At 48.1% G+C, this 15,930-nt stretch overlaps 1 protein-coding gene across 3 annotated transcripts in view; it reads right to left on the reverse strand.

Moving 5' to 3' along the window:
* The window catches only part of CEP192 (centrosomal protein 192), a 1,292,743-nt gene that overhangs the window by 233,976 nt on the left and 1,042,837 nt on the right, over positions 1-15,930 (reverse strand). For all 3 annotated transcript variants that reach the window (XM_029590939.1, XM_029590938.1, XM_029590940.1), the window contains one exon: positions 11,196-11,397. In XM_029590939.1, the coding sequence (XP_029446799.1) occupies positions 11,196-11,397 (202 nt within the window). The remainder of the gene's footprint in view (positions 1-11,195; positions 11,398-15,930) is intronic.

Here is a 15,930-nt window from a genome sequence, read left to right on the forward strand (position 1 = left end):
ACTGCCCTCGATGGATGCATTCTAACATAGATGCCCATGGATGAAACACCTTGGCATCGGTGTCCATCGATGCAAAAGGACCTGGCACCGATGCCATCGACGGACGGCCATCCGGCACCAATGCCATCGACGGACAAGCCATCCGGCACCGATGTCCATCGATGGGGACCATCCGGCACCGATGTCCACCGATGGGGACCATCCGGCATCGATGCCCACCGACGAATCGATGTGGCACCGATGCCCACCAATGGAAAAGGGCTGGACATCGGTGGGGAGGATGGGGCATCGATGGCATCCCCAAAAGGGGGGGTGGCATCGATGAAGTGACCCTGGGATCGTTAAAAACACCTGTCTCGGGCAGCGGTGGCGGCGACCCGAGTATGCATGGCAGTGACTAACAGCGTGTGCGTCAATGGCATGCATCCGGGTAGGGACGGCACCGAGGAAGCCCAAGGAAAAAAACAGTGCGTAGGAGGAAAAAGCCTGGTAGCACTGAAAAGCAAAAAACATGGATAAAGGCATCAGGGCACCGTGGGGGGAGGGGCACTGATGACATATAAAGCCCAGGGCGGTTTAGGAGGGTCCCGGTGTAGCGATAGGGTATCGACTGCGTGAGGGTACCAGGGAACGAAGGACTTGAAGCTACAGAGGTCCTAAAGTTAAGGAAAAAATCCCTACCCCACTAGCATAAGCAAGCAGAGTGTCACAGAGATACTCGCAAGCTGTTTAAAGCTAACTGAAAAATGGGGGAAGGGAAGGCTTCAGTCAGTTAACAGCCTTAAGATAGTGACAGAAACCGACCGAAAAATAAGAATTAGTACTCACCGAGCGTCGTAAAAACGTACGCGGAGGGAGACCTGTGCAGGGAAAAGTGTTTTTTGAAGTGAAAAGTTAAGTGTTTCCATGAGGTAATTAGTTAAAAAATCCTCACAGAGCTCCAACCGCTATGCTGACTGCAGAGCGGAAAAAAGAAGACTGAGGGAGACACCTGTGGCTCACAGGGATAATTGCAGGCTGGGCATGCTCAGTGCACCCAGTGTGCTAGTGTCAGTCAAAGCTTGTTGAAACTTTGACAGAAAAGTTTTCCGTACAGGGCTCCATCCTCGATGTCACCCATTTGTGAGGACTACCATCCTGCTTGTCCTGTGAGAAGGTTATATACGCACAAGGAGGAATAGAGCCGCGCCTATTACGGGCGCTCAATACCTGAACAAGGCCCACAAAATGGCGCCCTCCACGGCGTGCCACGCCGCCGATCCTCTGTACCTCGGAGACCAGAAATAAGAGATGTACGCCTTACCTGATCCTCGGCGCTTCCCGGCTAGAATCCGGGCAGTCTCCTGCTGCGGGGGGAAAGGGCAAGTACCTTCACCGCCACGTTTGAGGATATGCACCCGCTGCCTCGTCCACGCCGGGACCGAGGCGCCTCGTATGCCTCACCCGAACCTCGCCCGGGGGCTATGTCCCTGCCGCGATTCTGCCACCGGACCGAGGACTTAGACCTCCGGGGGATCACGGAAACCACCCCGGGAAACTCTACTGGGGGAGGGACCTTAGGGTATCACCGCAGGAGTGCGGGGCTCGATGTTGTAGAAGTTGTAGTTGAAAGAAAGTAGAAATAGAAAGTAGATTTGGAAAACACGCTCGCGAGCATGCAGGCTCTCCAAACTGCTTTGGAGACGGAAATTACTAAGTTGCTACGCTTCCTGTGGGGGTATATATACCCCGTGCTGACGTCAGATCAGTCTCCAACTGCTAGCACGCGGATACTATACCCATTCGTTCTGAGTCCATCTGGCTACACGCCAGGAAATATAAGGTTTCATTAAATCATTTAACAAAAAAATATATAAAAACAAAAGATATATTAACAAGTCAAAAAAATATATACATAAGCTATATCTGCCCTGTAAATACTCCATAAAATTTTTTTTAATTAATTGGACTGTATATTATCTGATACTGCTTACGTATGTTAAGACACCATAATGAATGAGAGAGGATAAAAAGAGGAAATTCTTAATCTGAAATTCTTATACAGTCTAAAACATACTATCTTTGTTAAACGAAAAACACAAAAAACAAAAAATATAGCAAAAAAGATCAAGAAACAGACTACACCGAGAATATGTTTCACAATAATTACCTTTGTTGTGCGAGCCACTCACACTGCTTCAAAAATGAAGTGTGAAGTGTGCCAGTCTAGATATTTGATTATCTGCGCAGATAATCATTTTTTAAGATTGTACATATGATTTTTAACTTTGATTTTAAATCTTTACAAATTTTTCATATTTTAATTTGCAGCCCCTGAGGCAGCCTTAATTGGCGAAACTCGGCCGGAGTCGGGCTCTATAATAGACTATTATAATAAAATCTTTCCACGGCATAAGGTGTCCCTTTGTTGTTTTTTGCCTTGGCTACGTGGGATCGCCTTCCGATTTGTTTTAATGGATACGAGCAATGCAGCTCTTTCTCCATTGACGCCAGGAGATGCACAATATGCGGAGAGGTCTCGGGGAGAGCTCTTGCTTCTACTCAAAGGAATTTTTCGTGCAGAGCCAATGAACATGGATAAGAGGCTGGAGGAACAATTAGGAGAGAGCTAAACAAACTGCAGCGGGAAGCATAGTTGAGGCAAGTACCTCATTTGTGAGAAATGCATTGATGATGCTTGGACTTACCATCACCTTGGATTCACTGTGACATATTTTGGCACCATTAGAACAAGCAGTAATTTCTTTTGTGAATCTGACTGACATTCACAAGAAATTGCAAACAAATGATATGAACTTTAGTCACAGAAAACTAATAAAAACAGCAAGTCAAATATCTGCATTTTAGAGGGAATTATTACAAGGCATCAGTGCTTACAAGGAAGATTAAGAATCTTGAGAACATGGCCAGACACGTGACTATTCATACTGTAAACATTCATAAATTTATGACTAATACACCAACTGGTATTTTCAAAGAATAGATTCTGCATGTCCCTTATGAGGCTGCCTGACCTTTATTTTGCCAGCTGATGAGTTGTGAGAGTGGGTCAAGTAGCTTACCAGGCAGAAGCATATTTAACTGTTGACTAGATATTACTGGCATGCTGGAAAAGTGCAACAGTCATAGGAATGCTCCTTGTTACCTTTCTTTTTTCTCAGGACAAGGACTCTTATGAAGCTCTTTTCTTTTTAAAACAAATCTACTCTTTTTTTTATACTCCACTTTTTGGCACTTCAAAGCGTATTATATTCAGGTACTGAAGGTATTTCTCTATTCCCAGAAGGCTTACAATCTAAGTTTGTACCTGAGGCAGCAGAGGGTAAAGTGATTTGCCCAAGGGTCACAAGGAGCAACTATTTCTTGGCCAAAAGATTTAGCTTTTACTGGATGTTTCAAGAGCAATGCAAGTTTACAGAAAGAAGTTTTCAACTTTGGGCACAAAGCTTGTAGCCTAGTGGTTAGAGCAGTGGGCTACGAACCAGGAGACCAAGGTTCGAGTCCCGCTGTCGCTCCTTGTGACCTTGGGCAAATCACTTTACCCTGCATTGCCTCAGGTACAAACACCCAGGCCAATACAGTAAGGAGCGTAAGGAAGAGCTGCGTTAGTGCCGGGCGCACCCGCGGTTGCCGCACCCAGTCCAGCTCACCTACCGCTCGATACTGTATGTAAATAGCTTGCAAATGCAAGCTGCGTCTAAGAAGCGTCCGTGAAGCATTAGGCCTGCGCAACCCATTTTACTGTATAGAGCGCTATACAGTATCCTGGGTGCGCTGGCCTAACGCTTCACGGACATGCTGGTATCTGTCATTTCACATGTCATCATGACGTCACGCCTTGAGCGGCCCAATTGCACGCACAGGGGCCACTTTCGCCCGTGCGGGCGTCCATCTTCGTGGGCAGCTGGAGGCAGGGGAGCCGCGGTAGTCTTCGCTGATGTCCGTCTCCGGAGGGGGGCTGCAAAAAAAGTAAGTAGTTTCGTTGCTTTACACTGCCAGTCCTCTCTCCCCTCCTCCCGAAGCAAGGCTGCTTTTCGCGCCTTGCTTCGGGAGGGGAGAGAGGACTGGCAATCCCGAGCGTAGGATTGCCCATCCTCTCTCCCCTCTCTCTCTCGCAACTTTTTTTTTTTTCGCTTTTTCGCTTTTTTTTCCGCTTTCGTTGCTTCGGGGGGAGGGGAGAGGACTGGGGCTGCCCCGGAGACCAGCACCCATGGACGCGGCCAGGGCAGGTGAGCGGGGGCAAGTTTGCCGCCTACCCTTACCCCTGCCTCTAATGTAGGGGTAAGGGAAGGCGGTAAGTTAGCAGGTTAAACGCCCGGCAAAACGGCAGGGTAAAAAAGCGATAGTCGGGGCACGCGTTACTGTATGGGAGGGAATAGCTAATTCGATCGTTTACATGTAATATATATGCCGCGGGCGGAAGGGGTTACCCGGTGATTTAAGGACGCGGTAAGAGTAGGTTAAAGGGGATAGTGTATCGCGGGTTGGACTAACGTGGCCGAAAAGTGGGTAGAAAGCTGGTTAGGAGCAGGGTAACCGCGGCTGCACTTTACTGTATTGACCTGTTAGATTGTAAGCCCTCTGCGGACAGGGAAATACCTACAGTACCTGAATGTAAACTGATGTGATATCTCAGATTGAATGTCGGTATATAAAAATAAATAAATAAATAAATGTATATTCCCTGTATGTACCAGGATCAGTCCAGACTCCTGGGTTTTGCCCCCCCTCTAGCAGATGGAGACAGAAGTTTACAAAACCAAACTCCGCCTATATCTAGGCTGGTGCCACCTTCAGTCTGGCAGTATTCTTCTGTCTCCTAGCAGGTGGAGAGGGTGCAAACCTACAGTCTGGGTTGAGCCTAAGATTTAGGTGGTAGATTTAAAAAAAAAAAAAAAAGGTTAGGTAAAAGGTAGGTGTTTGTTGTAGGAGGGGAAGGACCGCAGATGCTTGCCTGCTGGTCCCAGTCCCCGCCTACCAGGGGAGGGTAAGGTCCTGAGGGGACCGTTCCCCCTGGTTGAGGCTGCCAAGGAGTGGGGGAGCCCCATATACCGGCACTTCAGGCCTGGGGGTGATACCGGGGATACCGGCTCACTCCCCCCAGCTGGCTCCGGATCAGAGGTAAAGTTAAAAAAAAAAAAAAAAGTTTGTGCCTGTTTTGTTTTGTGCTGTTCCCTGCAGGGGCCCTGATCGCGTGTTCTCTCTCTCTCTCTCTCTACTTGCGCAGCCGTCGGGTTGCTGGTTCGCGTGGTGGGCGGGGGAGGGCTCGGTGTTGTTTTTGATTCACGGGCTCTGCCTTCCCGCTCCGCGGCAGACATTGCCCCGGCAAGCAGCTTGCCGGGCCTGCGGGTCCGCGGCGGCGCGGCTGTCCAGGGACAGCCTCTGTTCCGGTTGTGTGGGAGGGGGAGAGGGAGGATCGGCGCCGGCGTCAGGGACCCGGGGGGTAGGCAGCCTCGCGCCGGGTCCACCGCGGCTGCCACAGCGTTTTTGGGGGGGTCGTCTTCGGTGCTGCCGGGGACGGCCGCCATTTTGGGCGCGTTTTCGGCGGGAACGGTGGCCATTTTCTCGTCTCGGGGAGCCGAGGCAAACGCGGGCCTAAGGGAGAGCGGGGTGGATGAGGCCCCGCCACGTTTGTCACCCCAGCAGAGGCCTGCTGGGGGGGTAAGGCCAGTGAGGCCAGGTGCTCCCAGTGAGGATTCCCCCGGGGAAGGGGGTGACGAAGAGGGGTCCTCGGATTCCTCATTTAATTCACAATTTGTGCTCCTCATGCACAAGGCCTTTAAGGCCCGACGCATGGCCCGAAAGAGGACCCAAGGGAACCCGCCCTCGGAGATAGGTTCTACGGCGGGAAAAATGCCGAAGCCCGGTCCGGGGGCTGAGGGTCCAGCCAGGGTTCGGCCCCGGGGGACCGGGGGTCAGCAAGACTCCTCTACGGAATCAGAGGAGCCAGAGGAGCCAACGGAGGATCAGGATTTTCCGTCCCAGCCCCCGAGGGGGGTTGAGGGGGACAGAGAGCTGGGGGCCAAGGGTTCCTGAGCATCCCATGGAGCTGAGGGGGATGATCCAAAGGTGGTCAGGTTATTTCGGGAGGACGAGCTAGGGCCCCTCATTCCGTAAATCCTGGGGGAGCTGGGAATCCCGCTTCCGCAGGTTGAGTCTCGTCTCGGACAGACTGATACGGTCGTATTGGGGCTCCGGGGTCCTCCTTCAGCCTTTCCTTTGCATTTCTCGGCCTCGTATTTGCTTTTTAAGGAGTGGGATACTCCAGAATTGGGGCTGAAAGTGGTAAAGGCAATGGATAAGTTATATCCCCTGCCGGAGGACGTTCTGGAGCTGTTGCGCTTACCGAGGATAGATTCGGCGGTAGCAGCGGTAACGAAGACGACCACTATCCCGGTGACCGGAGGTACCGCGCTTAAAGATTTACAGGATAGGAAGTTGGAAGTTCAGCTTAAGCGAATTTTTGAGGTCTCGGCGTTGGGAATTCGTGTGGCAATTTGCAGTAATTTTTCTCTGAGAGCAGGTCTTCGCTGGGCGCAGCAGCTCTTAGCCAATGAGTCCCTGTCCTCTGATGAGGTGCGTCAGGCAAGTCGCTTAGAAGTGGTCATTGCCTATAGTGCGGATGCCTTTTATGATCTTTTGCGCACATCCGCCAGAACTATGGTATCAGTGGTGGTGGCGCGGCGGCTGCTATGGCTCCATCATTGGTCGGCGGATGGGACCTCCAAGGCACGGTTGGGCTCCTTACCCTTTAAGGGGAAGTTGTTGTTTGGCAAGGAATTGGAGTATCTGATTGAATCTTTAGGCGAGAATAAGGTGCATCGACTGCTGGAGGATAGGCCAAGATACCGTGGGGCTCCAGCCTCTCGTCCTCGGTTTCGCGGCCACGGACGTCTCGAGGATCGAACTCTTCGTTTCGTCACAGTGCTACCCGACAGCAATCTTATTCTCAGTCCTTTCTTGGGTGCCGTTTCGGCTGTCCGGGAACCAGTCAGAGTGTGCAGGGCGGGAAGCCTGCACAATGATGTGAGGCCAGTCCATTCCATCGTTCCCAAGATTGGCAGCAGATTGAGCCGGTTTTACGAGGAATGGACCAAAATCACGTCGGATCAGTGGGTACTAGAGGTGATAAGACACGGCTACGCGTTAGATTTTTCACACCGGCCATCCCGGTGTTTCCTAGTGTCGCCTTGCGGTTTTTCAGAAAAATGTCGAGCGGTACGGTCGACCCTAGCTCGGCTTCGCGATCTCGAGGCAATTGTACCGGTCCCTCCCGACGAGCTCCGAGAGGGCCGATATTCTATTTACTTCGTAGTACCCAAGAAAGAAGGAACGTTTCGTCCCATTCTTGATCTGAAAAGTGTCAACAGGTGTCTGAGGATTCCTCGGTTTCGGATGGAAACGTTGCGTTCGGTGATCGCGTCTGTGAGGAAGGGGGAATTTCTGCCCTCCCTGGATCTCACGGAGGCATACCTTCACATTGGCATTCGACCGGACCACCAACAGTTTCTCCGGTTTGCGGTAATGGGACAGCATTTCCAGTTTCAGGCGTTGCCATTTGGCCTGGCAACGGCTCCTCGCACGTTCACCAAGATTATGGTGGTAGTGGCAGCGAGACTCCGCGAAGAAGGGCTGTTGGTGCATCCCTATTTGGACGATTGGCTGATTCGAGCCAAGTCAAAAGCGCTTTGTCAGACGGCGGTTCAGTGGGTGCTCCAGCTGTTGCGCTCGCTGGGCTGGGCTGGGTGGTCAATGTGGCCAAGAGCCATCTGGTGCCGTCTCAATCCCTGGAATATTTGGGAGCTTTCGACACGTGTCAAGGCACGGTGTCGCTCATACAGGATCGAATGGTGAAGTTACAAGCTCAGATTCGATGGTTGTTAAGCAAGCCAGTACCGATAGTATGGGACTACTTACAGGTATTGGGGTCTATGAACTCTACGCTGGAGTTGGTTCCATGGGCATTCGCTCATATGCGTCCTTTGCAGTCAGCGTTGCTCTCCCGCTGGTGCCCAATATCGGAGGATTACTTTCTCGACTTGCCACTGACCCAGGACGCCAGAGACAGCTTGCCTTGGTGGCTCTGCCCGGCCAACTTGAGTCGAGGGGTCTCGTTGGAGACTCCATCGTGGACGGTGGTTACCGCGGACACCAGTCTGCTCGGTTGGGGAGCAGACTGTCTCGGGCAGTCAGTTCAGGGACAATGGTCGGCTCGGGAGGCGTCGTGGTCCATCAATCGGTTGAAAACTCGAGCGGTGTGGCTGGCTCTTTTGAGGTTCCTTCCTCTTATCCGCGGTCGGTCAGTCGGTCAGGATCCTGTCGGACAATGCGACCACGGTGGCCTACATCAATCAACAGGGGGGAACCAAGAGTCAGCCGGTAGCATCTGAAGCCCGGTCATTGATGATATGGGCGGAGTCCCACCTGAGCAGTATTGCGGCCTCTCACATAGCCGGGGTAGAAAACGTCCAGGCAGATTTTCTCAGTCGCCACTGGCTGGATCCCAGAGAGTGGGAGCTCGCGGAGGAAGCATTTCAACTCATCTGTGCTCGTTGGGGCATGCCAGCGATCGACCTGATGGCAACGTTCAAGAATGCAAAAGCTCCCCGGTTCTTTGCTCGCCGTCAGGAGACGGCAGCGGAAGGGGTAGACGCTCTGGTAGTGCCGTGGCCGACAGATGTGTTACTTTACGTGTTTTCTCCATGGCCTCTCATAGGCAGGGTGATACGTCGAATCGAGAAGCACCCTGCGGATGTGGTGGTAGTCGCCCCAGAGTGGCCGAGGAGGCCGTGGTTCGCGGATCTACTGAATCTAGCGATCGAGGAACCACTTCGTTTTCCGTATCTTCCGGACCTCCTGCACCAGGGACCCGTTTGTTTCGACCTGGTGGATCACTTTTGTCTAGCGGCATGGCTTTTGAGAGGCAAAGGTTGAGATCCAAGGGGTACGCGGAGACGGTATCTACTCTTCTGCGTTCGCGTAAGAAGTCTACGTCGTTGTCTTATGTGCGAGTATGGAGAGTTTTTGAGTCCTGGTGTCTTGAGCACGGCGTGGTACCTACCCGAGCGGCTATCTCGGACATACTTCTTTTTCTACAGGAGGGATTGTCCAAGGGTCTTTCCTGTAGTTCCTTGAGGGTGCAGGTGGCGGCGCTGGGTTCCTTGAGAGGTCGGATTCATGGAACATCGTTGGCAGCGCATCCGGATGTAGTGCGTTTTCTTCGGGGGGCGAGGCATTTGCACCCTCCGTTTCGGCAGCCTTGCCCATCCTGGAATTTGAATGTTGTCCTTAAAGCATTGTGTGCAGCACCATTTGAGCCTATTCGCAGGGTCACACTTAAGGATTTAACTCTGAAGGTGGTATTTTTGGTGGCCATGGTATCGGCGTGGCGGATTTCTGAGCTTCAGGCTCTGTCGTGTCGGGAGCCTTTTTTGCGGATTTCGGAGTCGGAAATCTCGTTGCGGACGGTACCGTCCTTTTTGCCCATAGTGGTTTCATCTTTCCACGTGAATCAGACTGTCGAGTTACCATCATTTTTGCAGGTGCAGGCTTCGGATCCTATGGCTAAGGATCTTCATAAGTTGGATGTCCGACGCGCGCTGCTGCCGTATTTGGAGATCACAAATGCATTCAGAGTGTCCGACCACCTGTTTGTTCTCTATGGTGGTCCGAGGCGGGGTAAGGCGGCCTCCAAGACTAGGATTGCTCGTTGGTTGAAAGAAGCCATTCGGTCGGCGTACCTTTTGCAGGGTAAGTCGTTACCCGCGGGGCTGCGAGCCCACTCTACTCGCGCCCAGGCCACTTCCTAGGCGGAATGTCATCATATACCTACAGAGGAGATCTGTAGGGCGGCAACCTGGAAATCGGTCCACACATTTGCCCGGCACTATCGTTTGGATGTTAAAGCGCCAGGGTCGACGGGGTTTGGAGAAGGAGTGCTTAGAGCAGGCCTCTCCGGCTCCCGCCCCAAGTAAGGTAAGCTCTGGTACATCCCAGGAGTCTGGACTGATCCTGGTACGTACAGGGAAAAGAAAATTAGGTCCTTACCTTTTGCTAATTTTCGTTCCTGTAGTACCAAGGATCAGTCCAGAGTCCCACCCAGTATTGGGTTTATGCCGGGAGAGGCTGTGTAGTCTGTGTGTTTGTTCTGTTTCTCAATCAGGATGAGTTATTGTTTGATACCTTGAGTTCGGTCTTGAGGTACTTTAATTGTTATCGGGTTAATATTTTTGGTGTTGTGCTGCTTTGACATTAAGTAATACTGCCAGACTGTAGGTGGCACCAGCCTAGATATAGGCGGAGTTTGGTTTTATAAACTTCTGTCTCCATCTGCTAGAGGGGGGGCAAAACCCAGGAGTCTGGACTGATCCTTGGTACTACAGGAACGAAAATTAGCAAAAGGTAAGGACCTAATTTTCTTTTCTTTGAAATGCAGTTGCATTTTTTTCCTAGACTAAGAAGCCACAGGAATCCTAATGTGCTGGTTTTTTCAATTAACGGTTTTGCCAGCTATGTTGTTATATTGCTGTTTGTATCTATATTATTAGTTATATCTATATTTCTTTTTCTTGTTTTGTGCTGAACTTACTTGAAGCCCCTTTTTTTGTTGTAGCCTCTTAAAGACATGAAAAATTCTTATATTTTTACTTTTTCTTTGTTGTTGTAATAAGGTCTTGTTTTCTAATCAAACATGTACTTGATTATATTTAAACAAATAAAAAGTACAAAAACTGTAATGCCAAACTAAGGAAAATAAAGTATCAAACCAAGAAAAACAGAATTATCAAAGTCTAGAAGTTAATAAAATGAACCCTTCTCTCCCCCTCCCGAGAGGTGCAGCAAGATGGTCCTTTTGAGATAATGGTCAAAATTAAGTGTAGCAGCTGGTCCAGTATCACATAGGGTCCATCCCATGTATTTGCATACATTCTCTAAAGCTCTCCAGATATTCTGATGCAGCAAGTGATGAAGATCACAAGACCTGTGAGTATCCATTGAGGCGACAATTATTTAGAAAGGGAGATTATAAACAGTCTCACTCCACCCTAACAAAAAACAAGCTTTTTATTTGCTTATTGAAATTCATGGCACTTTCTGGAGTTACTCCTGATATAATACATTATAAAATATAATACCTCAGAGAGGTGCTATACTATAGTTTTGTAATGAAAAACTTCTTAAATGAAAAAAGTTACCTGAACTCTCACTAGATGCAGTTTTAGGAAAGATGAGCGTTCTGTTCTTTATTTCGATTACTGATGAAGGAAGCTTTATTAGAGGTTTCGCTATATGAATAGGTGCCCGAGGATGTGGAGAAAGCATGGCGAGCTGTTTAGATGATGATCTTGTTGCAGGTATGTCCAATACAGCATCTTCTCGAATTTGCACTTTAATAAACTTTTAAAAGCATCAAAAGAAAAAAGCTTCATTAAATAAATGATTTAGTTGATCTGAATTTATTTGGCTTTAATGTTTTACAGTAGTGATTACAGCACTAATACTCCAGGAAAGCAGATTAAGTGAGGGAGTTATGGTTATGAGCCAAGTAAAGATCAAACTAAACCATATTTTATTATTCCTAGTAGCAGTATTCAGAAAATCAATCTACTTTTAAAACATTCAAAAGTATGTTTGACTTCCAGGACAATTACTTAAAAATGTGACATCACCTACCTACAAGAGACATTCTCTGAACATATCAGATCACCAGTTACACAAATGAGTATGTAACCACAATGTGTGATGTTCAGCATTTTCTTCTAGAAGTTTCTGGAAAGATGTCAAAGTTCTTTCTGCTCAGATGCTTGTGTTCCCTCTCAGCAGCACCCCTACAACTGCTTTCAGTTTTTGTGATGTGAGAAGGAGCACCTATTTCCAAAGGTGGAGGTGAGTATTTGTGTAACTGGAGATCTGTCTTCAGATCCCTGTTATAGGTAAGAGCACATCAGTCACAAACATGGGAGCCCCTAGGTAAGGGTTGTCTTCAACAAAAAAAAAGGGAAAACAACAACACTGAGCAATGGATGTTACACTGGTTCTAATTGGGGAAAAACTTTTTTGAGCCTCTGGAATCCTGTGGGTTGAAGTACCTGACCTGACAGGTCTTATTCTTGATGATGTTCACTTCACATTTGGCAAGGTCTACTTTATCCTAAATTTCTACCTAGTGTTAGACAAACTTAAATCAGTCAATCATTTCAATATTTTTCCCAAGTCTATACACTAATAAAGGTAAACGAGCCTGTTGTAATTTGGATTACAAAAAATCTTCTATTTGAAGCAAAGACCTTAGAAAGTCCACCCAGACTTTTTTTTTTTGGTCCCAACATTCAGATGGTTGTGTTGGAGAACATGGTCTAATTTGATAACAGATTGCTTATCCCTCAATTATTTCCAATCAGGTTTGACCCTAGGGCATGTCAAGGCTGATAACATGAAAGCCTTGGTTAAATATACAGCTCAGGTTAACTGCTATTGAAGAGAGATAAGACTGATATGGAATTTACTTCCCAATACTGATTAGATAATAGCTCACAACATGACATGTATGGACAGTCCATTCTTCAGGGTCTTATCGAGGGTTAGAGCCCACTTTTATAATTCTGGATTGTCTTTTGTGGATGAATTGGCAGTACCACATATACTTGGAGTTGTAGGATTTTTCTAGAAAGCTTTTGAAATCATTTTCCAGTTGGTGCCATTATGACATCATAATTCATGTGTACATGACAGGTGAACTGCTGTCTTCAAAAATAAGTAATTACTATTTACTTGATAATTTCCTTTCCTCTAAGGAAGGCAGGCCAATCCACACAAGTGGGTTATGCACCTCTACCAGCAGATGAAGTTGGAGTAAAGCTGACATGGACATATAACCCTGCCCAGACTATATGTCTGCCTGCCAGTACTCTCTGGAAAAGCCAAACTGTGGACAAACTGATTATAGTTGAACATGACTATTAACAGTCAACCCACTCATGCTTCCAATCAATTTGGAACACTAAGCTCAGACAAAAGAACTAACATTTACTAAACTGAGAGGCTGGCTATAACACTTACCAGTCCTCCAATGAGTAACAGATACATCATTCTGCATCATCCGTGCCTAAAGGAGTAACCAAAAGCAAGAGGCAGCAGATGGCAGGTTGTGGATTTGCCACTTTCTTTAGAGGAAAGGAAATCATCAGGTAAGCAGCAATTTCTCCTTCCTCTGCATTCAGGCAGGCCATTCAAAGGCAGAAGGGCACCAGTAGCTGCAAGGAAGGACACAGATGCTTAACTCCCTTCAAGAACCTAGACATATCGGATGGGAAAACAAAGGCCCACCATTGACTCGCCGCTTATAACAAAGTGAGAGCTGCCACTTGAACCTTCAAGGTGTTAAAGGGCCAAGCCTTTAAAAGCAAGCCTTCTTGCAAAAATACCAAAATTATTGAAATTTCCATTTTGAGAGGCTGAGAACCTTGGTCCTGACACCAGGCCTTAAACTCTCCAAATTCTAACATAAGCCAGAGACATAAAAAATTTTCTCTCCCAAAGCAAAGTGGAAATCACTGCGGTAGAATAACCACAATTCAATAACTGAGCCCTCTCAAGGGCCAAACCGACCCAGGTTGTCATAAAGACTGGGTCCCTGCCACAACAGATCCATCCAGAATGGCAGCCTGAGAGGACTGCCCAAAAGCAGCCTCTGCAGATCGGTATACCATGGCCTCAGTGACCAATCCAGAGCCACCAGTAGCACGGTTTTGATCTGATTTGCAATCTTTCAAACGATCCTGCAAACCAGTGGCCATGGTGGGAAGGCATATATTACCCCACCCCGCGGCCACGCCTGAATGAGAGCATCGATACCCAGTGCTTTTGGATCCTTTTTACAACTGAAGAACTGTGGAACCTTAGTGTTGGCTGAGGTTGCCAGCAAATCCAGAGACGGGCAACTCCAGCACACCACAATGAGTTGAAAGGCTTTGTCCGAAGACTCCCACTCTCCTGGGTCCAAGCTCTGTCTGCTGAGAAAATCGGCCCTTACATTGTCCTTTCTGGCAATGTGCGAGGCAGATATGTCTAGAATACGATGCTCTTACCATACATTAGGGCATCTATCTCCTTCATCACCCGTTGGCTTTTGGTACCACCCTGATGAATGATGAAAGCCATAGTCGTTTCACTGTCCAACATTATCCTGACCGCCCGAGCTTGTAGATGCTCAGGGAACCTCAAAAGCATCGCAGTCAAACTGTACATGCCTCCAATTGATTAATGCTCCATTGACACTCAAAGCTTCAGCGACCTTGCACCAGCAACTCCTGAGAGTGAGTCCCCCAACCCTGAAGGCTCGCATCGGTGTTGAGCACTAACTATTCTGGCATCTCTAAGGAAACTCCCTTCCTGAGATGATCTGCTTTCAACCACCACTGCAAGTGACACTCACCTCCAAACGTAAGTAAAGCCTCTCCATGTAGCCTGAGACTGCGGAAAGCAACGTGCACTGAAGTGGCCACATGTGCGCGTTTGCCCGGTGACAACCTCCAAGGTTACTGGCATCAAAACCAGGACCTGAAGATAAGACCATACCATTGGGTGAACAGTCCTTCTCAGGGTTTGAACTTGAGCAATCAATTTTGACTGTGACTCTCTGGCAGAAACAACACTCTGCCTTGCTTTGTATCAAAATGAATGCAGAGTTACTCCAGCATCTGAGATGGCTGTAAGCTGCTCTTGGCCAAGTTCACCACCCAGCCTAATTCTTGCAGTAGTGAGACCACCAGCTGACTCTCTTCAACGTTTTTGGCTTGAATCAACCAGTTGTCTTCCTTATGCATGGACACCGCTATCACGACCTTGGAAAAGATCCTGGGCGCAGTGGCCAGTCCAAAGGGCAATGCCTGAAACTGATGATGACATCCTAGAATGGCAAATCTCAGGAACTGTTGATATTCCTGGCGAATGGGAATATGCAGATATGCCGCTATCAGATCCAGAGATGTGAGAAATTCCCCTGACTGCACTGCCATTAAGGACAGCAGGGTTTCCATATGGAAATGAGTCATCTGCATTTGTCAATTCACTCCTTTGAGATCTAGGATGGTCCGAAAAGATCCTTCCTTTTTGGGTACGACAAAATAAATGGAATAGTGGCCTGTATTTTCTTGCGATTCAGAAACAGGAATTACAGCTTTAAGTCCAACAGCCTCCTCAAGGTAGTCTCCACTGCTATCCTATTCTATAGGGAAGTGGTTCTCAACCTTTTTTCGGCCGGGACACACCTGACAGATGGTTCTCACATGCATGACACACTGAACATGTAACTGTCAAGGGGCTATATGTAAACATATACTCTGCATCCACGGGAACCCCCTCGACCCCCAACAATGGGTCAGAACAGAACTAGCTCATTACCCATACAACTCACCATACAAAAAAGATATTCTGGTTCTGGTGACATCTCAGTAAAAGCAAAACAAACTCCCTTTATTTACTAGGTAAATAACAACCCCAGTTATTTTGGAAGATAACAACCCCATTTGCCACCCATGGCAAGGTCTCCCACGCCCACGACTAAATCTCTTCAGATCTTATCTCTCCTTTATGGGCCCTTAGATCCTATCCTTAGGGGCCCTTACGTCCACCTGCTCACTAGGGTGGCCAGTTTCTTACTTTTTGCGGTCCAATTCAGCCTTACTGGATTCAGGCCTTTAATTCTACCTATAATGTAATAGAGCTCAAATGAACCCAAATGTAGTCTAATGCATTCCGCTATCTTGCTCTTAGGGTTGTGAGAGTTGTAACGTTGGCAGTTAATTTGTTACTCTGTTAATTTGTTACTCTGAAGGTTGTGAGCGCTTTTAACATGGCAATTTCAATTTGTTCGTTCTCGATAATTTAATAAGAACACTCATAATTTAAGAAGAGTTTTCATAGTCAGCT

This window comes from Rhinatrema bivittatum, chromosome 2 (assembly GCF_901001135.1).
Source record: "Rhinatrema bivittatum chromosome 2, aRhiBiv1.1, whole genome shotgun sequence".
Lineage (NCBI taxonomy): Eukaryota > Metazoa > Chordata > Amphibia > Gymnophiona > Rhinatrematidae > Rhinatrema > Rhinatrema bivittatum.